The sequence below is a fragment of the Mustelus asterias genome, chromosome 3 (assembly GCF_964213995.1).
Source record: "Mustelus asterias chromosome 3, sMusAst1.hap1.1, whole genome shotgun sequence".
In the NCBI taxonomy this organism is placed as follows: Eukaryota; Metazoa; Chordata; class Chondrichthyes; order Carcharhiniformes; family Triakidae; genus Mustelus; species Mustelus asterias.
Window position 1 is genome coordinate 135,095,846 of NC_135803.1, and position 24,240 is coordinate 135,120,085.

Here is a 24,240-nt window from a genome sequence, read left to right on the forward strand (position 1 = left end):
CTGCTGGCAGACTTTTGAATGGATTTACCTTGCATTAAGTTGATCTTTCTCTACACCCTAGCAGTGACTGTAACACTACATTCTGTACTCTCTCGTCTACTTCTCTATGAACGGTATGTTTTGTCTGTATATTGCGCAAGGAACAATACTTTTCACTATGTTAATATGTGACAATAATAAATCAAATTAAAATCAAATGTTTTATTTAGTTTTGTGATATTTTATTTATTAAAGTACTAGATTGCTCATTAATCTGGATTTATTTTGCCTTTGTAAAACTTTGCATCATTCAATAAGTTTAAATAATTTCACCTTGAGACAAAGGCCGGAACCTTATCACTGCTCACGCCAGCGGGATTTTCCCGTCCCACTGCAGTTAACGGAGATTTATCTGGCCGCCAAATTCTCCAACCTTGCTGCAGTGGGCACGTGGCGTGAAAGGCTCACAATGTTTGTCAATGTGGTTTCTATCCACCAAATGCAGAAATCAGGTGTATCACGTTGGTACTTCCTGTATATATCCCGGCTATAGAAGTATGGCTTGCTCACTTCACTCCGATATAGTTATTTGGTAGTACAGAGCTTAAGTATTGCTGTGAACATTTTTCGTCTTCACTCAGCAGGACGTTTGCAAGAATTGCAGCTTGTTAATGAAATATGGTGCATCAGAGCCATACTGAGAGATAATGGCTACCCTGATCAGATCATTGCCTCCAGTGTGTCGGTCAAACTCATGAGTGAGCTTAAGGCTGCCACATTTGGTTCTGAAAACCATCCATTCTACCCCAGATTGCAATATCTCAAAATTTTGAACAACGAGTGGAACTTGCTGTTTCACGCAGTTCTTATGTGGGTAGCAAAACAGTGTTAGTGTTCGCCGCTAAGAGGGAGCTGTATCACGCAAATGAGTAATGTATGAATTTCAGTGCTGGTGTGATGCTAGGCCATAGGCCATATGTCTCAAAGACTGGCGGATTGTACCAAACAGCACGTCCGTTCAGCTGTTCGCAGCACGCAAGGTACTGACCATATCTGATCAGCTCATGCTTGCAAAACTCAAAACAGTGTCCAGCATTAGATGTAATTCCACGATTGGACAATATTTGCTGAACAGTCTTGAGTGTGCTAAGAATTAAGCAGACAGCCAATTTAAACACTAACACTGTTTTGCTACCTCAGAGGAGCAGTGTGTAACAGCAAGTTATCAGTTGGACTCATAGTTAACTGTCAGTCACCAGTTGACTGGTGAATTCTTCATGGCAGCACTTCTACCAATCAGAGACAACCTAGCAACCATTCAGCACTCTTTTCTCATGTATAAATTGTTGTTCCATTTACAAATAGTATTCTTGTGAATATTCTGATGGGTTAGGGTTAGATGAAAGGCTTCAACGTGCCTTTTTTCAGTGACACTCATGCATGCAGTTGGAAAAGGCATACACCTGCTGATTGAAACTTCCTTTGCATAAAAAATGTTGATGCCTAATTGTGAACCCCCCTCACAAATGTTCATTCATGTGTTTTCAGTGGGAGTGATGCAGCATCAATTCAAACCAAGGCAACTCTCAGTGATGACGGACAGCACTATTTACTCAATGGTTCAAAGGTGAATTTAATGCGCAAAGAATTTTGATAATCCCAAAAGTTTGTGTTTATAACATTCTTTCTTGGACTCAAGAATAATCATAGAATCCTACAGTGCAGAAGGAGGCCATTCGGCCAATCGAGCCTACACCGATCACAATCCCACTCAGACCCTACCCCCATAACCCCATGCATTTACCCTGCTAGTCCTCCTGACACTAAGGGGCAATTTAGCATGGCCAGTTCACCTAACCCGCACATCTTTGGACAGTGGGAGGAAACTGGAGCACCCGGAGGAAACCCACGCAGACATGGGGAGAATGTGCAAACTCCACACGGACAGTGACCCAAGCCGGGAATCGAACCCGGGTCCCTTGGCGCAGTGAGGCAGCAGCGCCACTGTACTGCCCTTAATTGCATACTAAGTACTATAGTGTTCTACACCATTATGGTTATTCTTTAGTAATATCAAGAACTGAAGTACAGATCTATGTTCTGTAGTCACATTACTTCAAAATTAATATACAAAGTCCATTCCTATTGCTACATAGCCCTTTGTACCACATTAGCTAATCCATTATATTTTGTGTACTTGTACTAATATTGCACAATGTGGACTCCTTCATTCTATCTGTCTGACCATAATTTTAAATGCACTGATTTTCACTAAGAATAAGTGGTAAAAAGCCTCCTGATAGTCAAGTAGTTCTAAGCAATGAGTAACTGAACCATCCAGATGGATGTCCCTGGGTTTGATCTCTGATCTGTACAGGTTTAACTGATCTCACTAGGTTGCTCCAATTGATGCATGTGTGGAAACAAAAATAACTTCTGAGGGGTAAATCTGTGAAGATAGAGTTGTCAACATTAATTGTAATTTGAACTTGTAGTATAAATTTAAGAATGTGTACGGAACTGAGAGAATGATAAGCCATTTCCATTCAAACTTGAGATTCTTTATATAAAAAAAAGAAACACAATTAATAAACTTCTAATTATTGTAGTTTGTTGGTAGAAAATGAGCTTTCTATTTGCCTATGTCTTTGAGACAAAGTTCCTAATTTGAATTCTTGCCCAAGATTTAAAAAAATACAAAATTATAAAATTCTAATTAGTGTCTGAGAGATGGAAGGGCAGGAAATTGATACACATCCAAGAAGCAATCACAGAAGTGGGAAACTAAGAGTGGAATCGGAGAAGTATCCTGGAAATGAAGGTATTGGGCTGCAGGAAAGAAAAAAAGAAGAAAAGTTTAAAGTTTGTTTATTATTAAAATCTATGCTGGCTTGGTTCAAATAGAATATTTGCTGTCTTAGTGCGATGCCACAGGGGATAATATCTGAATTCAGCATATAAAAGGGAAGTTAAAATAATGCCTGACCCAAAGAGCTTGAAACTTTATATTGCTGGAGTTCAGCTTTCAATTTCTGGAGAAACCCCAACCCCGAAACAGGAGTGCTACTAAACGAACGAAGCTAGCAGTGTAACATCTGCTGCTGGTAGAATCAGTTGAGCTGAGGATGGGCGGGGGGGAACGGGGAAAGCAACAACCATTATTCTTGTTCCTGATGGCTATCCACTGGCTTCCTGCTGCAGATCTGGATATCAAATGGTGGAATTGCAGACATTTTTACAGTATTTGCACGGACGGAAGTGGTTGACAAAGACGGTAACACCAAGGACAAGATCACGGCTTTTGTGGTGGAGAGAGAATTTGGTGGCATAACCAGTGGAAAACCAGAAGACAAACTGGGAATCCGTGGATCCAATAGTAAGACGCTCGTAATGCTGACATCGAAAAATTAATTTTCTAGCTATTGTATAAAGAACTTGTCAATTTGAGTTTTGACTTGCTATTTATTGAGAATTTATTAATATGCTGCTATCTTTAGTTAAATTGATAATACCTGTAGAACACGTTTCCCATTTATTGTTGAAGATTTGCTTTAGTTGATAAATTCGAGCAATGATTATCAGCTGTTAATCTTCAGAGAGGAAATTGCTTGAATAAGAATGCTATTAAAACTGATTTGTTCTAACCCAGTTTTTCTTCACCAGTACGTTTTGAAAACTTTTATTTCCACAGGAGTAGTTCAGAATGCTGAGAATGAATGTTGAAAAGCCTTTTCTCTCCCAAGTTGCCCAGGGAAATTATAAGTGTAAAGCTGGAAACATGTTTAACACATGGTAGAGAAATTTAACAATTAAAAATAACATGATAGAGAAATCCAGCAATTAAAAAGGTGCGCTTTGGCAAAGATTATATACTTAGCAGAAGATTTTCTCTCAATTTCCCATTTTTAATCCTTGCGGATGTATCAGATTAATTTTACTACTACAATTTTTCTGCAAAAGTAGTGCATTAAAATAATTTCTGCTTTGAAATAAGTTTTGTCTAACCTGCTTATGTACTTTTAACTAAAGAAGGATTCACTTTAGATATCTGAATGTGCATTTTAACCACCTGCAGAAAATGTTCAGTACTTGCAATGTGCCATAAATTGCTTCAGCAGGGCATCTTACAACATCTGTTAGTGAAACTTGTCCTGCATATGTCGGATTTTTGCAATTTCCCTACGGTGAGTTGCTGAAAGTATGAGCTAATGGCAATGCAACAAGAAAACAATGCACTTGGGACCTGAGTGAATAGGGCAATCAACATGGTAACTCCTTAACCAATTAAGTTGAGGAATCGAGAACTGAACGGTGCAACACTGAACAGGAAGTAGAAATTAAAGTGGATGAATTCACTGTCAAATCGGGTACAGAAATGGGAAATAAAGAAAGGGAAATAAAAATTAGACTGAGGAAGGAAACAGAAAGGAAATGTTTTAATTGTTTTAAATCTCAACCAATAATTAATACCAAATGGAATGATACTTCATAATTGTAAAAGTGTGTCACAATTGTTCAATTGCATGCAGGGGTGGGTGTTAGTTTAGGGTTTCACTTGAACATAGACACTTATTTAAACAGTAGAGTGGTTGAGTTAGAAGGTGTAAGCTTCTAATATTTCACTCTGTAAATAAATGTAAGACTGAGTAAATATTGGCTCCGGTATTATCCTTCACCGACTAGCTTTCTGGGTTCGAACATTCCATAGCTCCTCATCAAGCTCATAGACATAAGAACAAACATTCAAGCATTCTGGAGAAAGATTAGGAGCAAGTTGCCATTTCGCTTTCTTGTTCACAGGAAGTGGGAGTCGCTGGCTAGGCCAACATTTATTGCCATCCCTAATTGTACTTAAGGTGGTGGTGAGCCACTGCCTTCAACCCATGTAAGAAGTTTAACAACACCAGGTTAAAGTCCAACAGGTTTATTTGGTAGCAAAAGCCACAAGCTTTCGGAGCCTTAAGCTCCTCCTTCAGGTGAGTGGGAATTCTGTTCACAAACAGGGCATATAAAGACACAAACTCAATTTACAGAATAATGGTTGGAATGCGAATACTTACAGCTAATCAAGTCTTAAAGGTACAAACAATGTGAGTGGAGAGAGCATTAAGACAGGTTAAAGAGATGTGTATTGTCTCCAGACAGGACAGCCAGTGAGATTCTGCAAGTCCAGGCAAGCTGAGGGGATTACAGATAGTGTGACATGAACCCAATATCCCAGTTGAGGCCGTCCTCGTGTGCGGAACTTGGCTATCAGTTTCTGCTCAGCGACTCTGTCGTGAAGGCCGCCTTTGAGAACACTTGCCTGAATATCAGAAGCCGAATGCCCGTGACAACCCATGTGCCATAGGTACACTCACAGTGCTGATAGGAAGGATGTATCAGGATTGTGGCCCAGCGTCAGTGAAAGAATGGTGATGTCGTTCTAAGTCTGGATGTTGTGTGACTTGGAAAGGAACTTGCAGGTGGTGGTGTTCCCAGGTACCTGCTGCACCTGTCCTGGATGCAGGTTGTGGGTGTGAAAGATGTTTTTGAAGGAGCTTTGGTGCATTGCTGCAGTGCATCATGTAAATGGTACAAACTGCTGCCACTGTGCATCAGTGGTGAAGGGAGTGAATATTTATTGTGGTTGTTGGAATGCCAATCAAGCAGGCTGCTTTGTCCTGGATGGTGTTGACTTTCATGAAAATTGTTGGAGCTATAGGCAAGTGGTCAATAGTAAGCTCCCAAAATGTTGACAGTAGGGGATTCAGCAAAGTAATACCATTTGAATGTTAAGGGGAGATGGTTGGATTCTCTCCCGTTGAAGATGGTCATTGCTTAGCACTTGTGCAGGGCAAATGTTACTTGCCACTTATCAACCCAAGCCCAAGTGTTGTCCAGGTCTTATTGCGTATGGACATGGAAGGTTCTGTATCTGAGGAGTCATGATTGGTGCTGAACATTGCACAATGATCCGTAAACATCCCACTCCTGACCTAATGATGGAGAGAAGGTCATCAATAAAACTGCTGAAGATGGTTGGGCTTAGGACAATACTCAATTTGTGATTTTGAGGGTGGAAAAATGGGTAAAAGTTCTTTGATAATTTTAGTAGTTATTTTGATGAAATCCGCTTGTTATATTAAGATTTATGTTCTGTACTCAGCAAAATGTTGGTTTTCTTTTTTCAGCATGTGAAGTTCATTTTGAAAACACCAAAGTCCCAATAGCAAATGTCCTAGGGGAAGTAGGAGGTGGATTTAAGGTAAATAATAAGGATTCATGTTGCAAGCAGTGCTTTCCAGACCTTAATCGCTCTCCACATAAGTTTTTCTCATGTCACTTTTGCTTCTTTTACCAATTACCTTAAAACTGTGCTCTCATGTTCTCAATCCTTGTATGAGTGGGAACTGCTTCTCCCTTTCTTTCCGCCCAGACTCCTCAATTTTGAATAAGAACATAAGAAATAGGAGCAGGAGTCGGCCATCTAGCCTCTCGAGCCTGCCCCGCCATTCAATAAGATCATGGCTGATCTGAAGTGGATCAGTTCCACTTACCCGCCTGATCCCTATAACCCCTAATTCCCTTACCGATCAGGAATCCATCGATCCGTGATTTAAACATATTCAACGAGGTAGCCTCCACCACTTCAGTGGGCAGAGAATTCCAGAGATTCACCACCCTCTGAGAGAAGAAGTTCCTCCTCAACTCTCCTAAACTGACCCCCCTTTATTTTGAGGCTGTGCCCTCTAGTTCTAGCTTCCTTTCTAAGTGGAAAGAATCTCTCCACCTCTACCCTATCCAGCCCCCGCATTATCTTATAGGTCTCTACAAGATCTCCCCCTCAGCCTTCTAAATTCCAACGAGTACAAACCCAATCTGCTCAGTCTCTCCTCATAATCAACACCCCTCATCTCTGGTATCAACCTGGTGAACCTTCTCTGCACTCCCTCCAAGGCCAATATATCCTTCCGCAAATAAGGGGACCAATACTGCACACAGTATTCCAGCTGCGGCCTCACCAATGCCCTGTACAGATGCAGCAAGACATCTCTGCTTTTATATTCTATCCCCCTCGCAATATAGGCCAACATCCCATTTGCCTTCTTGATCACCTGTTGCACCTGCAGACTGGGTTTTTGCATCTCATGCACAAGGACCCCCAGGTCCCTCTGCACAGTAGCATGTTGTAATTTTTTTCAGTTTAGATAATCCAATTTGCTATTATTTCTTCCAAAGTGAATAACCTCACATTTTGTCAACGTTATACTCCATCTGTCAGATCCTCGCCCACTCACTCAGCCTGTCCAAATCTCTCTGCAGACCTTCTACGCCCTCCACACGATTCACTTTTCCACTTATCTTTGTGTCGTCTGCAAACTTTGTTACCCTACACTCAGTCCCCTCCTCCAGATCGTCTATATAAATGGTAAATAGTTGAGGCCCCAGTACCGATCCCTGCGGCACGCCACTAGTTATCATCCGCCAACCAGAAAAGCACCCATTTATTCCGACTCTCTGCTTCCTGTCGGATAGCCAATCCCCAATCCACGCTAACACCCTACCCCATCAAGTCTCCTCTCTGCTTTCTTTTCTCCGAAGGAAACTGACCCAGCTCCTCTAGTCTAATTTTGTAACTGAAGTTCCTCATACCTAGAATCAATTCTCATGAATCTTTACTGCATTCACTCCAGTGCCTTCACATTATTCCTAAAAAGCAGTATTCCAGAACACAGTACTCCAGCTGAGGCTGAACTAGTGGGTGGCACAGTGGTTAGCACTGCTGCCACACAGCGCCAGGGACCCAATTCCTGGCTTGGGTCACTGTCTGTGCGGAGTCTGCACATTCTCCCCATGTCTGTGTGAGATTCCTCTGGGTGCTTCGGTTTCCTCCCACAGTCCAAAGATGTGCACATTAGGTGGATTAGCCGTGCTAAAATCTCCCTCTGTACCCGAACAGGCACCGGAGTGCGGTGACTAGGGGATTTTCACAGTGACTTCATTGCAGTGTTAATGTAAGCTTACTTGTGACTAATAAATGAACTTACTTACAGGGCAGATTGAGAACCAGGGTTCTCAATCTGCCCTGCCACCTTCAAATGACTGATGCACATATGCACCCACGTTTCTCCAGCTGTACCCTTTTTCTTATATTGTCTCTGCATTCTCCCTACCAAGATGGATCACACCACATTTCTCTGCATTGAACTGCATCTGCTTCTGTCCATTGATTCCTCCAACTTGTCTACATGCTTTTGAAGTTCTACACAATCCACTGCATGGTTTGCAGTCCCTCCAAGTTATGTATCATCTGCAAATTTTGAAATTGTGCTCTCTACACCAAGCTCTGGGTCATTAATACATATCAGGAAAAGCAAGACTGACTTCTGGAGAACTCCACTACAAACCTTCCTCCAGTCTGAAAAACACCCATTAACCACTATTCTCTGCTTCCTGTCACTCAGTCAATTTTGCATCCATCTGTTGCTGCGATGTCCAGTGGCCACTGCTGGTGTGCCAGGTGGGCACTGCCTGATGGGCACTGCATGGGCATGCCCTCAACCACCCAGGGCTTCAGTGGCCCCCAAGCATCCCCCCCCCCCTGTCTGACGTGACCATCATGCCGGATCACCGCAAGTGGAGACTAGTACTGATTCGCACCAATGTGACCTCCTCCCAGAGAAGAGGGAACGTTCCAAGGGGAGGGGGCAAACTCACTAATGAGATTGAAATCCAGTTAGTTCAATTCTGTACTCTCATTTCAAGGTAGCTCTGGTGGGCTTCTTGCACTCTTGCTGGAAACATGGCCGCCCTTCAGGTTTGCACTTCCAGCAGAGTGTGTCGCTAAATCTGGAAGCTCCCCGTGCTGTGGCATGGCTTTGCTGTAAATGGCCAGTAACAAATATGCAACTGCTTCCAATGCATTGCTACAACATCCCTTTAATAGGGACTGCGTCTTTAAATAGGGTAGGCTGGCTAGAGCACGTACTAAATGGTATTTGGCCCCTGAATTATATAGGAGACACTTGCACAGAAATGCACGTCACAATCATGGAGAATGAAGTCAGTAGATCAATTTTCTCTTTCAGTCTCCGTATTTGCAAAAAGGTGTGAGCATACTGAAAACCGCAGCCCCATGTCTGAAAATGGAGGTCATTGAATTTTGACCCCATAGTGTATTACAAGACAATTTGGGAAAAAAACTTTCAGCTTAAATTGACATTAAACTGCTGGAGTTTTGTTCTCATTGGTAATGTCATATCAGCCTCCATGATAGAATATGTGGTGCTTTGTGTGATCGCAGGTGGCTCCACTTATATCAGGATATTAGGAACTGTTGGTTACGCAGCGCACATTATTCATCCCAAACCAAATAATAGAGTTCAATTAGGAATTAATTGCTTAAAACAAATGCTAATATTGCCTTAATTGGATGGTAATTAATAATCACCATTATAGTACTGCGCCTGATCAGTTGTGATGTGACTCTGCACCACACTACAAGTGCAGCCAAACCGAACAGAAGATTATAGCTTGTGCCAGCCTGAAAATGTACAGAACTAGGTATCTGTGCATGCGTTGGTACCAATTTAGAGAACTGGATACTCCACAAGTATACCTACAGGTATAACCATTGTTGCTGATACAAAGCGTCACTTATCCTAAAAACTTAGTTACGAATGAATGAGTTTGTTTTATTATGGGCTTCTGCTATCTGTAGAAAAATTAATTTAATTAAATCATACAGCATAGAAGAAGCCCAATTGACCCATCATACCCAGGCCTGTTCTTTGAAAGAGCTGTGTAATTAGTTCCACACCTCTGCCCAATCTCCAGTACCCAGCAAATTTTTCACTTCCCTTTTGGAAGTTGCAGTTGAAGCTATACATTCTGAATCCTTTTGCCAATGATCTTAAATCTATGTCCTCCTGGTTACTGACCTTCCTGCCAGTGAAATAAATTTCTTCTTCTTTACTGTCAAAAGGATGGGGGGAGTTTGGTAATGTTTCTTGTGAAGTCTCTTCACAACTTAAGCTCCTCATCCCTGGTATCATTCTGGTAAATGTCCACTTGCTCTACTTGTTAGAACATAGAACATAGGAAAACTACAGCACAAACAGGCCCTTCGGCCCACAAGTTGCGCCGGTCATATCCCTACCTACCTAGGCCTATATATAGGCTTAGCTATAACCCTCAATCCTATTAAGTCCCATGTACTCATCCAGAAGTCTCTTAAAAGACCCGATCGAGTTTGCCTCCACCATCATTGACGGCAGCCGATTCCACTCACCCACCACCCTCTGAGTGAAAAACTTACCCCTGACATGTCCTCTGTACCTACTCCCCAGCACCTTAAACCTGTGTCCTCTCGTAGCAGCCACTTCAGCCCTGGGAAAAAGCCTCTGAGAATCCACCGATCTATACCTCTCAACATCTTGTACACCTCTATCGGGTCACCTCTCATCCTTCGTCTCTCCAAGGAGAAAAGATAGGAGAACCTATCCTCATAAGGCATGCCACCCAATCCTGGCATCATCCTTGTAAATCTTCTCTGCACCCTTTCAATAATTTCTACATCCTTCCTGTAATGAGGCGACCAGAACTGAGCACAGTACTCTAAGTGGGGTCTGACGAGGGTCTTATAAAGCTGCATCATTATCTCCCGACTCCTAAACTCAATCCCTTGATTGATGAAGGCCAGCATACCATACACCTTCTTAACCACCACCTCTACCTGCGAAGCCGATTTAAGAGTCCTATGGACCCGGACCCCAAAGTTCTTCTGATCCTCTACACTGCTAAGAGTCTTACCCTTGATATTATACTCCTTCATCCCATTTGACCTGCCAAAATTGTTATTTCTGGTTGATAATAAGGGGTATCTTAGTTGAGAGAATCATATATGGTTTAAAAAGTGGTACTGTTAGGATTTGTACTGAAAAAGGGAAAAATAACTTGTATTTGTTGCATTAAAATGCAGCTATTTAGAGGGGGCATGGAACAGCACATAATATGGACCATGATCACTTTAACTTGCCTCGTTTGCGCCAAAACAATTTTTGTATCAAGTTTTTTTTGTGTTGAATTTTGGACTGATAGGTGTTATGCTTTTATGCAATAGTAATTTTGATAGAAATCATATTAATTCTTTCTTATCTCCTCCAGGTGGCCATGAGGATCTTGAATAGTGGACGATTTAGCATGGGGAGTGCATCTGCAGGAATGATCAAAAAGCTTATTGGTGAGATTATACAAAATGAATATTCCACTGACCAACTAAAAACTGAATAAACATCAACTTTACCCTGTACGTAACGCTCTCACCTCTCAGTCCTACTGCACAGTTGAAGTGTTAAAAGAAAATCATATTTAAAAACCTGCCTGATTTAACAAGACTGCATACATTGCCCTTCCCCAGTTGACCTGAAAGATTAGTGCATGTGAACATGTAAATTAGGAGCAGGAGTAGCCATTTGGCCCCTCAAGCCTTCTCTGCCCACTGTCCTCTCCCTCTACTGAATGGAAAATTCAGTTATTTTATGATTGCTGCTACCATAGTGCCTTAACTATGAGGTCAATAATTAATTCCATCTTATTGCATAATTATAGGTCTAATATAGCTCTGTGGTTGGTGCCAGAACAAGCTGTTCCAAGAAATTATCCCGAAAACGTTCCATGTTTATTTAATCTGATTTTCCCAGTATATACAGATTAAAATCTGCATAATTATCGCCATAACCTTCTGATAAATTCCCATTATTTCTTCCTTTATACCTTTTCCTACTGCTACTGTTAGGGGGCTTATACACCATTCCCACAACTGACTTCTTGCCTTCGTTATTTCACATCTCTACCCAAACCGTTTCTACATCCCGGTTACCTGAACTTAGATCATCCCTTTCTAATGTGCTAATACCACCATTAATTATCAGAGGTTCCCCTTCACCTTTTCCTAACTTCGTGTCCACTCTAAATGTCACCTACCCGTCAATATTCAGGTCCCAATCTGTTATCATCCTGCAGCCATGTCTCTATAATGACTATCAGGTCATATTTATTTCTAATCGAGCTCTCAGTTCATCTGTTTTGTTTCAAGTTCTGTGTGCATTCAGCTACAGAGCCTTTAGTTTCATCCTTTGATTATTTTTGCAACGTCTTATCTGCTAATTTTCTCGTAGATTTTTACTCCCTCTACATCCTGTCCCTTTCTGCCATGGTGTGATTATCATTTCCCATATTAGTACCTTTCTCTCTTGTTTTTTCTGTACTCTTTAATTTACCACATCTTCCCAAATTTGATCTCTTACCCCACTATTTTGTTTTGAACCCTCTTAACTTTCCTAGTTATGTGGTTCACTGGAACACTAGTCCTAGCATGGTTCAGGTAGACTGTCCCAACAATAGCCCCCACTTTGCCCAGTATTGGTGCCACTGCCCCACAAACCGGAACCCACTTCTCCCATCCCAGTCTTTGAGCCATCTCTAGTTTTATGTACCCTCTGTCAGTTTGCACTTGGCTCAGGTAATAATCCAGACATTATTATCTTTACGATTCTGCCTTTTAATGCCCAGCCCACAATTCATAATTTGTCATGGTAGAAATTGAACTTGCAGTCTTCAGATTTCTAGTTTCATGGTGTAAACAGAAGACCATCTAACCCTATCATAAAACTAGGCAACCCTTCTGAGCTAAAACCGGATTAAACTAGAAGCACTTTTCTGATCGCTTGGGAAGATGTTAGGAATCCCTTGGTACTAGCCAAAGAAGAGTAGTGAGTTTAACAAGTTTCCTGGCCTGCACTCTTCCCAAAAATAGATTAGCTAGTCAGACTCATTGAAAATATTGGGATCAAGATGCACTTGTGTACATAAAGGGCACTAACTATTCTTAATTTAATTGTGAAACACGGCAATATTTCTGAGGGCTAGAATAAGGCGAGATTAAAAATTCAAATCTTCATTTTGCTTTTATCTTTTTGTAGAGATGACAGCAGAATACGCTTGTACCCGTAAACAATTTGACAGGAAGCTGAGTGAGTTTGGACTGATTCAGGTGCATCTTTTTTTTTGAACTATTTTTGCGAATAATTGCTATTGATGATTAGCTGCTTAATGAGTCATTACAGAATGAAGTGGCCTTTAAAACTAGTACCCAGAATAGAGATAATTGAATATCTTCATTACTTATCATTTGCAACCGTGAATTCTTAATATTTGCAGAAAGTGTTCTCCTTTCATTGTTTACTATTTAGTAACTTTTCATGTGTGGAGATACATTGGTGCATATTTCCTGTATAGTCAACCTTAGTGACAATATGCTGAAGTCCTAGAGACAGGAGCTTCTTTCTTCGTTTTTCGCTCTGCAAATTTGCAAAGTGAAAATTGATGATATACCATTATTGACTGAGCTGGCGGAGCCCTGCACAACACAACTGCTCGGCTGGGTTTGCAGCAGGTGGCGAGAACACCAAGCAGAGGGAAAACTGCTTGATTTCATCCTCACCGATCTACCTGTTGCAGATGCATCTGCTGATTTACGGTGTTGCTGGTAGTGAACTCCGCAAAAATCGTGGACCCCCTGACAGCATCTTAGCTGCAGCAGTAAAGACTTGTGCTCCAGAAAAATCTGTAACACTGGCATTTACCCGACAATGTGGAAAATTGTCTAGGTATGTTCTGCCCACAGAAAGCAAGACAAATCTAATCGGGCCGATTTCTGCCCCGCCAGCCTGCTCTCAATCATCAGGAAAGTGTTGTTGACAGTGCTGCCAAATGGCACCTGCTCAGCAACAACCTGCCCACTGATTCTCAGTTTGAGTTCTGCCAGGGCCAGTCAGCCCAGAATCATTTTGGAACTAATTTTTGACTCCCATTATTTAAAATGAATATAGTGTTCTTGTTTTGCGAACAGTGAGCAGTAGGAATAGTGTTTTGGTGTGCCTGAAGATAATATTGGAGTTAATTTACTGGTCAATTTTCATGTATCTTAACCATTGAGGTTTCTTCTAGGAGAAATTTACGCTGATGGCAATGCAAGCATATGTAATGGAGAGCATGGCTTACTTGACAGCAGGAATGATGGATCGGCCAGGAGAACCAGATTGTTCCGTAGAAGCAGCCATGGTGAAGGTAGTGAACTGAAATTTAAAATTATTCTTATGAAACTGGTTAAGATGATTTCATTTGTGATGTGTGACATTTGAGCAGGAAGAGGAACTGTGTTCATATAAAAATGTGCTGCATTTTACATGCGAATTAGTTTAGACGCGTGAGCATGAGTAATTAAACTCACCACGTCAATATCCAGAAACAATGTGTACACTTGTAAAATGTCAACCCTATGTAGTGTCAAAATGTGAACTATATAACTGGATTAAACAACTGTGGGTTTAATTAAAAAGTTCCTCGCCAGGCCCCAAGCAAATGTTGGGAGTTATTGTTTTCCTACCATTTTCCTGTTGGCAGCCGGTGACAGGACGTGACCTTTTTTTAGCTATTGATAATTAAATACTAAATTACAGTGTTCCTGCTTTATAATGTTCACATCTCTAACTTTGTACCTGCACAATTGAGTATGTATTACTTACTGTATGTGACATGGGGCTAAGAGTGGCTTGCTATTCGATCTTTCTTTCAATAAAACAAATGTCATAAAGAACTATGATTATAATCTTCAATTATTATAGTCACCATTTTTCCAAAATGCCACTAAATTCCAATCATCACTTTTTTTTAAAAAAGCTCTTAAATATCCTGGCTGTTCTATGTAACGGATACGTTCTATGGCACAGTGGCACAGTCGTTAGCAGGGGTGGCACAGTGGTTAGCACTGCTGGCTCACAGTGCCAGGGTCCTGGGTTCGATTCCCGTCTTGGGTCACTGTTTGTGTGGAGTTTGCATGTTCTCCCCGTGTCTGCGTGGGTTTCCTCTGGGTGCTCCGCTTTCCTCCCACAGTCTGAAAGACGCACTGGTTAGGTGGATTGGCCTGGACAGGTACTGGAGTGTGGCGACTTGGGGAATTTCACGGTAACTTCATTGCAGTGTTAATGTAAGCCTTATTTGTGACTAATAAATAAACTTTACTTAAAAAATGGCCTCCTCCTGCACTGTAGGGATTCTATGATCGTCTGATGATTCTATTTGTGCAGTGTGCCAACCCTGGTGATTACTAACTGACTTGGCCTTTTGATCAGGTTTACAGTTCTGAGGGTGCCTGGGTATGCATTAGTGAAGCATTGCAGATCCTGGGAGGCCTTGGCTATATGAAAGATTATCCTTATGAACGATTCCTCAGGGACAGCAGAATACTTCTGATTTTTGAGGTAAGCTGAAAACTCAGTTATCTGGACACTAAATTTAATGGTAATTATAATTGGCAGTTGAATATGTTGCAAAATGGAGAGCTGTTACTTAGCCAGGCGATTATGTGTAGCTAATTTAAAAAAACACCTTCTCAGCAAGTAGAAGGTAATAAGAGTTGTAACTTTAGTGGATTTTACCAACATATTCACTGATTTGAGTGCGTCCTCAGATTTTTAAATAAAATGGTTTTTAGTATGAATTTCAGTTTGTTCAGATATTAACATCAATTTATCACAGTATGTAGTAGTAATTAGATTTATAGATTCAAGATATGTTTCCAAAGCCGCCTTGTGATGAACCTGCTAAACGACTAAGTAAAGAACCTGCATTTTGTCAGCTTTTTTAAATGTAAAACTAATTTCTCTTGTCTCAAAGATCGAGCATAATTGTACTTGTTTTTGAAAGGGACGGGCAGCCTGCTGTCATTGATCCCTATTGTCATTAATAAATATCTCCTGCTGAGAAACATAATACTTTTCCAACATTTACTCAACAGGCTTGTAGTCTGATGGTAGAAACTTGGGTACTGTAGAGCTGTACAGTTTTGACCTGCGATGAAAGAGTTATGGCATCAATGCAACAAGCAGGCAAGAGGCAAACACAAGGCTAAAATTTCATCTCTTGTTTTCAGACACCGAGGTCATGATTTGCAGTCTGCCCAGTTTTGGGCAGTTTTGTCGGGCAAACTGCACGCAAGCATCATGCTGTCTGATTGTCACATTCAGCCATGCAGAACCCATGTATCTGGATGGCTGAATGTTCAGCAGGAAGACATGCAGCCTCCAAGGCTAGAACACATTCGAGCTAGCCTTGAGCTTTTGTTTTCATTCATTAATGGAACGTGGACATCACTGGCTAGCCTAGCATTTATTGCTCATCCCTATTTGTCCTTGACAAGGTGGTGGTGAGCTACTTTCTTGAACTTTTGCAGTCCATGTGCTGTAGTTACACTCACGGAGCTCGGTGTACCATTGCATCTGGTGCCTAGGTCAATGTTGGGTGGTCCGTCTGGTTTCATTCCTCATTGTTTTTCTACAGAGATTTAATACAACTGAGTGAGTTGCTGGGTTATTTCAGAGGGCAGTTAAGAGTCAACCACGTTGTTGTGGATCTAGAGTCACACATTAGCCAGACCAGGGCAGCAGATTTCTTTCCCTCAAGGACATTAGTGAATTTTAAAGGGAAGCTGAAAGGAAGCTGTTGCTGACTGCTAGTATTGCAACTGTCTGCAATTTGAGACACAGAAACTGGAGCACTAGGCAGAGAGAAGGCGCTCAGGTATACAATTCAGTGAAAGAGGCCATCAAAGAGCACCTTCTGAAAAGATGAGGCGGTTAACTCCTGGAGTCTGGCCTTCAGGCCCGGGCAGCAATGCTGCAAATTGTTCAATGACTCAGCCATTGAATGTATGCTCACAAGACACCTCCCACCCACAATCTGGTCACTTTGACACATTCTAAACACTCACTCATCAGCTGTCCCCAACAGTCAGCACTGACATTCAGATACTCTGTCTCACACTCTCAAACCTTCCAATGATGTCAGCCTCACCTCCTCTTGTTGCCTCCAAGTATCATAGAATCCTACAGTGCCGAAGGAGGCCATTCGGCCCATCGAGTCTGCACCGACCACAATCCCACCCAGGCCCTATCCCCATAACCATGCATTCACCCTAGCTAGTCCCCCTGACATGAAGGGGCAATTGAGCATGGCCAATCCACCTAACCCGCACATCTTTGGACTGTGGGAAGAAACTGGAGCACCCGAAGGAACCCACACAAACATGGGGAGAATATGCAAACTTCACACAGACAGGGACCCAAGCCGGGTATCAAACCTGGGTCGCTGGTGATGTGAGGCAGCTTTAGCAGGCACGTCACCAGACACAATGCAACATGATCACTGACGTTTTTCCTTTTCTGTTGTAAGGCAAAGTGACTCATAATCGAAGGTAACAGAGCAGAACTATTGAGGACCAGTGCATCTGCGCACCTAAACTCTGTGTGGGGGACATCATGGGGCCAGCTCCCAACTTGCCGTCTTCCTGCTATCTGAAATGGGGTGCAAGCTGCATATGGTGTGTCCATGGGCCTGTTGCATTTTACTGTACGCACCCAGTGTTTCCCTCAATGCATCCCTTCCCTTCTGATTTTCTGCTTTCAGATACTTTAGTGTTGCCAACTGCCCAACCATAGCCTCAGGAGTCAGAGAGAGAACAACACCACACTACTGGTGAAAATGTACAGTCACTTGATCTGACATTCCTGGAACTCAAATATTAGCATTGTGTAAACCTTAGAGGATGATATAGAGTCAGGACCTGCACCCTTGAGTCACCAGGACATGAGTAGACTATAGCAAGGCCAAGATGACTCCCTGGAGTTTGTGGTAACAGACAAGTTCTGCTACGGGGAACTTGAGTAAGAATTTTGATGGAGTGGCATACAGAAGAACATCGGAGGAGGTACACCGGGATGCTTGGTGCACTGGCAGACCTGCCAAGACATCCTCGTGTCACTGTCGAGAAGCATGGAGGAGTTTGGTTTCAACATGACACATAACATCACATAATAATAAGAGCTCATCCTTTCCAATGTAGAAATGAAGGCCACCTCCAAGGCAGCTCTTGCAGCCCTAGTCATTGACTCAGCTTTCACTCCAGCAGAGGCGGAAGCCCCTCAACATCTCAATGCTGCAGTGAACTCTCTACCAGAGATCATGAGATGCAAACAGCCTGCCATGCAGGCATCGACTGCTGACATTATGACACTGTCTCTGTGTTTAAAGGGACATGCAGACTCCCACAGCAGCTCAGCAATCTGGATTGTGAATGCTGTCCCACAGAGCAGGCAAGCAACAGCCTAATATAGTTATACATGCTCAGATCAAACATGGACAAGGAAACCTCCTATTGATTACCATCTTGTGTAATGTCCAAGGCCCAACCACCTTCAGCTACTTCATCCACGACCTTCCCTCTATCATTAGGTCAGAAATGGAGATGTTTGCTGTTGCACAATGTTCAGTACCATTTGTGACTCCTCAGATAATGAGGCAGTCCCTGTCCGTATGCAGCAAGACCTAGACAATATTCAGACTTGAGCTGATAATTGAGAAATAACATTCGTGCCACACAAGTGCCGGGCAATAACCATCTCCAGCAAGAGAGAATCTAACCATCTCCTCTTAACATTCAACAGCATTACCATTGCTGAATCTTCCATTGTGAACATGCTGAGAGTTGCCAGAGAAACTGAATTGGACCAGCCATGTAACTATTGTGGCTTGAGAGCGGGTCAGAGGCTGGGAATTCTGCGGCGAGTAACTGCCCTCCTGACTCGTCATAACCTGTCCACTCACTATTTACAAGTCACACGTCAGGAGTGTGATGGCATACTCGCCACATGCTTGGCTAAGTGCAGCTCCGACAGAACTCAAAAATCTTCACACCAACCAGAACAAAGCAGCTGACTTGATTGGCATCCCATCCACCACCTTAAACATTCATTCCCTCCATCACCAACTCACAAGTTGCAGCGGCGTGTGCCATCTACATGATGCACTGCAGAAACTCAGCAAGTCTTTTCCGACAGCGCCTTCCAAACCTGAGACCTCTACCACTTGGAAGGACAAAGGCAGCGGACGCATGAGAACACCAGCACCTGAAAGATTCCTTCCAAGTTACACATCAGCATAACTTGGAATTATGTAGCCGTTTCTTCACTGTCACTGGATCAAAATCCTGGAACCTCCCTTCTTAACAGCACTTAACTGTGGGTGTACCTATACCACATGGACTGCAGCAGTTCAAGAATGCAGCTCACTATCTTCTCATGGGCAATTTATTGCCCGTCCAGAGATGTAGAGCCTCCCATATCGCATTCAATTGAGAGATGCTCATTGTCGTCGCGTCCACCCGAGAATAAGCCAGTCATATAAAGGTTTAATGTAAATGTGACCCTTATGGCCACTGGCAGTACCATCCTCACTCTGGTGCGAGGCTGCAGGTCCTTTTGAAGGAGGTAGCATCCAGGATGGGCAATAGATACTAGTGTAGCCAGTGACACCCACATCCTGTGAATAAAGAAATTTTAAAAGATCTATGCTCCAGCAGATTACTAGGGTTTTGTACCAGTTGGCATGTCAAATTTATATCACAATGACAATTTTAAAAAAATTATTGGGTAGCTTCCATTTTCCTTGGATGAGGTGCCACCCTGGGGAGTGGCATTTGTACTGACGGGCACAACCTGCTGAGTCACAGGATGGCACTGCCAGTATCAGCATCCCTGAATGGATGCACTAACTCACGAATTGACCTCTACAAACAAGCTACAGTACTTGCACAAACTTTGCCCCAATAGAAGCAAGTCCGAAGCATCTCATTGCAACCTTAGTGGCTGAATAGCACTAGTGTGGTGTCCCTCGTGCATATGTTCAGCTGAGAGTGCTGAATCAGTACATGCGTACACTGGGCCTGTTGTGGTCCAAATTTCCACAACGTGCATCAAATTGACTGGAAAGGCCTTTTGACATCATGATCTGACCACTCCTGACATGACAACCTGTGTTCGTGCCCTGCTCAGCATTGGAGCACTGCGCAGGCCTCATTGGCAATGGCCGGCAACGCATTGCAGTCAAAGACTTTGGGACTTCCATGGCACTGGCGGCAGTAGCACGACAGAGCCAAGTTTTGCAGCTTTGGTTCAGTCAGGAGAGGTTAATATTTTAAATGTGGATTACAAAACCTCAATTTCAAGAAGTGACTTGATGAAAACATAAATCTCTGGAATGGCCACTGATGTACACGATGAATCACGACAAATTAATATAAACATCACTCAGTGTGATCGATAGTATGGCTGCGGTGTTTGGCAGCACTATCAAATTGCTGTATACTGACCTATCAGGGTATGACGGAGGGAGATTATACCGAATAACAAGTGTAATAGGTTGTGAAATTTGGTGTGTGTTCTACACAAATAACATTTTGAATCAAGTCTTTTTACTAGTTGACATATCAAATGTATCTCATAATTACAACTTATAAAAATTATTGGATTGCTTCCATATTGCTTTGATCTGTTGATTTGATTTTTTTTCATGTTTTGCAGGGGACTAATGAAATTCTACGGATGTACGTGGCCTTGACTGGTTTGCAGCATGCAGGAAAAATCCTTACCGGAAAAATAAAGTACGCAGGTCCTAACAATTTTTCACTTTGTTCGAAAGGTCTTCCTTCCAAACCACATCCCCCCCCCCAAAAAAAAATATCCATGCTTGTGTAGTTACTGAGGGGTAGCTGTGTAGAATTGGTTTGTTATTCTATTGAGTCAACCATGAATGAAGTAACTTAGACTTTAACTCCAGTTTCATTGTAATCAGAGTACTGAACCCTGACCCTAGAGTTAGTGGCCTTAATTATGCTCATTTTAAACTTGAATGTTTTATCAATTGTCCCAATATTCTGTAATTGAAGGAAATTGGAGCTGATTTAAGGCTGTAATTGTGCTACAATTGCAACATCGATGCACAGCTAAAACTGTCGTATAAATCCAGAGGGCCCACCCTTGTAGTGGAACAAATTAAAACTCCTGGAGAACAGTCAATTTGGGATTTGTACTAATAAAACAAAGCTGTTAGCATTTAGGTGAGGACAAAAATCTGAAACATGGATAGACGACAAAACTATAGAGATTTTGTAGTACTATGTTGCGAGGTATAATTGGGTAACAAAGGCCGAAAGTTAAATAGAATGGGTTTGAATAGGCTTGATGCAATTCTTTCAGCAATCGTTCAATATTTCCAGCTAAGTTGGGAAAGAAATGCTGTATCAAATGAAAATATCAGGCGGACATGGTAAGGAAGTCCTCTTAGAGTTCGAGACATCTAAACAGATTAAATACTTGGAGTTATTCAGATAATTTTGGGACATTCACAGCTTGAATAAATTCAGAAATTCCAATTTTTCCAAGTGCTTGAATTTTATTGAAACTGGACTCACTGCCACAGGGGAATGGGATGGAGGAAGATGCTGGCTGCAAAGCGGGACATGTTCAATAAGATTTTTTTCTGAGAAGTGTGAAAACTATTTTCTTGATTTTGAGACCTTTTCTGTTTTATATAGGCTTTGCTGGTTAGGTACGTTTGCTTCTCATGAGTTTTCTCCTGGCATGTGGGTTCATTATAGAAACTCTTGATATTCTATTTTAGATAACTTAAAATGAGACGCAAACCGTAAACCTAAAATTTAACCAAATAATACACACAACTTTTTCCCGTTGGTTAATACCCCGACCTGCTTGGTTAATGGCTTTGGATTCCAGTAATTGCTACACCACATTGAGAATTTTTAATAAAGTTGTCAGCTTTTCAAGTGGTATTCACAGTAACTTGGTAGCATCCTCGCTTCTAATCAGAAAGCTCTGGTTGAAGCCATACTGCAGAATTTAAAAGCACTTTGTGCAGAAACGAGTGCTCTTAGCTAACACTATTCCCCAAACAGCGCCACCAGACAAAATGGATTTACCGGTCATCCATCTCATTTCCAGTTTGCTGGGTCCTTGTGCACTATTGACAATCTCTGTTACGTCACCACTGGAACTACACGTCAAATTCAATACCTTTACGATTTCTTGGCTTTGCAATTTCTTTCTGATCCTCACTTTTAAATCATGAGGTTTTTCTGTTTGCTTTCAGAGAGATGAAGAAAGGAAACATCGGAGTTGTGTTGGAGATTTTAGGAAAAAGATTGGGAAATTCTTTTAACAGAAGAGTAGATTATGGCCTTACAGGCAAAGGTGGTGTTGCGCACCCCAGTTTGGAGGTACTTATTCCTATAAATCACTATTTCTGGTCTTTATTTAAGATGGATTTTTTTTGGGATGCACTTGGGACATAGAACAGTTCAGCACAGGAACAGGCCCTCCAGCAATGTAGTGCCAAATAGGATGCTAAATTAAACTAATCCCTTCTTCCATATCCCTCTATTCCTTGCATATTCATGTGCTCATCTAAAAGTTCCTTAAATGCCCCTATCGTATCTGCCTCCACCACCATCCTGACAGCGCATTCCGGACACCTACCCCACACTCTGTTTAAAAAGAAAAGTGCCCCTCACATCTCCTTTGAATCTTCCCTCTCTCACCATAAGTGCATGCCCCCTAGTATGAGACATTTCAACTGTGGGGGAAAAGATTCTGACTGTCAACCCTATCTATGCCCCTCATAATTTCATAGACTTCTATCTGGTCTCCCCTCCGCCTCTGCTGTTCCAGAGAAAACAACCCTAGTTTGTCCAGCCTTATTATCATTTACTGAAACCAATATTGGACAAGCAGAATAGGTCATTAGCCACTTTACATAATTAAAGACTTCAATGTTTCTGTGCCCAAAGAATTTGTATGCAGATATCTTTGTGTATTTATGGAGTGAGTGAGATGTAATGCCAAGCCCAGTATTTGGTTCGCTAATTTAGAATACTGAGTAGGTCAAATTGTGTTCTATTGAGTGGTATTCTAGGTTTGTTACCAATGTATTGGTGATTGAAGTCTACAATTTTATACATTTTCCATTAAAAATTTAAATCCGTGGTTTATTACAATTATTGTTTTCTTCTGGCATTAGACAATTAAATTTAAATGTAGATTTCTGGTGAAGCAGAGTTCGATAAAGGAGGCATTTTGAAGTAATATTGTCATTATTGTCATTAAAAGGAGAAATGTTTGCAGGGAGTAAGCACTCTGGCCCATATTGACTCCTATATAGTATCCTGAGAGAAGAGGGCAGATCTCTGTCAAAGATTTCTCATATGAACAGGCAGATAAACTAGTTAATGTTCAGCTGACTGTCATTTGAACTTGGACTTGGAACTTCACAGGATGGTTATAGCACAGAAGGAGACCTTTCGGCCCTTCATGCTGTGCCAGCTCTGTATGAAAACAATTCAGCTAATCCTACTCCTCCAACCTCTTCCCATTGCCATGCCACTTTTTTCTGTTCAGTTGCTTATCCAATTCCATTTTGAAAGGCATGGTTGGATCTGCCTCCCCCACACTCTCGGATCCTAACCACTCGCTGTATTATTGAATTCTGTGGGCACCTCTGTGTATTTCCCTCCAAGGTGGAAAACAAACATTCAATGCATCACTTGCTTTCTGACCCTTCGCCAACTTAGTATCCACATGCTGACATTGTCTCTTTAAATCCATACCCTTTAATTTTTCTGAAATCTATAATGTGTCAAATGCCTTTTGAAAGTCTATTTATGTAACATCAACCTCGCGTCCCTTCTCAATCAGCACCGTTACTCCACCAACGAGCTTGCTCAAGTTAGTCAAGTGTGATGTGCCTTTAACAAATGAGTGCTGGTGTGCAGAATGTAATACACTACTCCAGCTGAGGCCTAACTAGTGCTTTCTAAAGGTTTAGCCTTAACGTCCTTTCTTTTTGTAATTAAGGATGATAGGAAAGAGGCAGTAATCATTGATTAAAGGAAATCTGTGAATTTGTTTCCGACAGGAGAGTGCCAAGAAAATGGAGGAGAACGTGCATTTTTTGGGAAACACAGTGGAAAACATACTATACAGATATGGCAAGGTAATTTGAACATTGCTATTCCAAAGAATGTACTTGTGGAAAGAGAGTATTTAAAAGCCAGATGTTTGCTTTTGGCAGCATCTTAATTACGTAAATTTCAGACTAGTGAGAAAAGGATGCAGTGAAAATATTTGGTGGGTGTTTCAGGATAAATGTAACCTGCGGCAGGGTTTTTCTCTCTCTCCACCATACGTTGGTACTCCTATTCCTATCACTACTCATTCAACCCCTATTTTTTTTTCCTTTATCTACAAAATCCCTGTTCCCCCCCCCCCCCCCCCCCCACTTCAATTACTCTGCTGTTACTATTCTTACTCT

At 41.8% G+C, this 24,240-nt stretch overlaps 1 protein-coding gene across 2 annotated transcripts in view; it reads left to right on the forward strand.

Moving 5' to 3' along the window:
* acad9 (acyl-CoA dehydrogenase family, member 9) overlaps window positions 1–24,240 on the forward strand; it is a 55,480-nt gene that overhangs the window by 21,447 nt on the left and 9,793 nt on the right. For both annotated transcript variants that reach the window (XM_078209682.1, XM_078209683.1), the window contains exons 6-15: window positions 1,528–1,606; window positions 3,181–3,355; window positions 6,153–6,226; window positions 11,128–11,203; window positions 12,945–13,015; window positions 13,972–14,091; window positions 15,156–15,284; window positions 20,439–20,518; window positions 22,024–22,150; window positions 23,845–23,922. In XM_078209682.1, coding sequence (XP_078065808.1) covers window positions 1,528–1,606; window positions 3,181–3,355; window positions 6,153–6,226; window positions 11,128–11,203; window positions 12,945–13,015; window positions 13,972–14,091; window positions 15,156–15,284; window positions 20,439–20,518; window positions 22,024–22,150; window positions 23,845–23,922 — 1,009 coding nt within the window. The remainder of the gene's footprint in view (window positions 1–1,527; window positions 1,607–3,180; window positions 3,356–6,152; window positions 6,227–11,127; window positions 11,204–12,944; window positions 13,016–13,971; window positions 14,092–15,155; window positions 15,285–20,438; window positions 20,519–22,023; window positions 22,151–23,844; window positions 23,923–24,240) is intronic.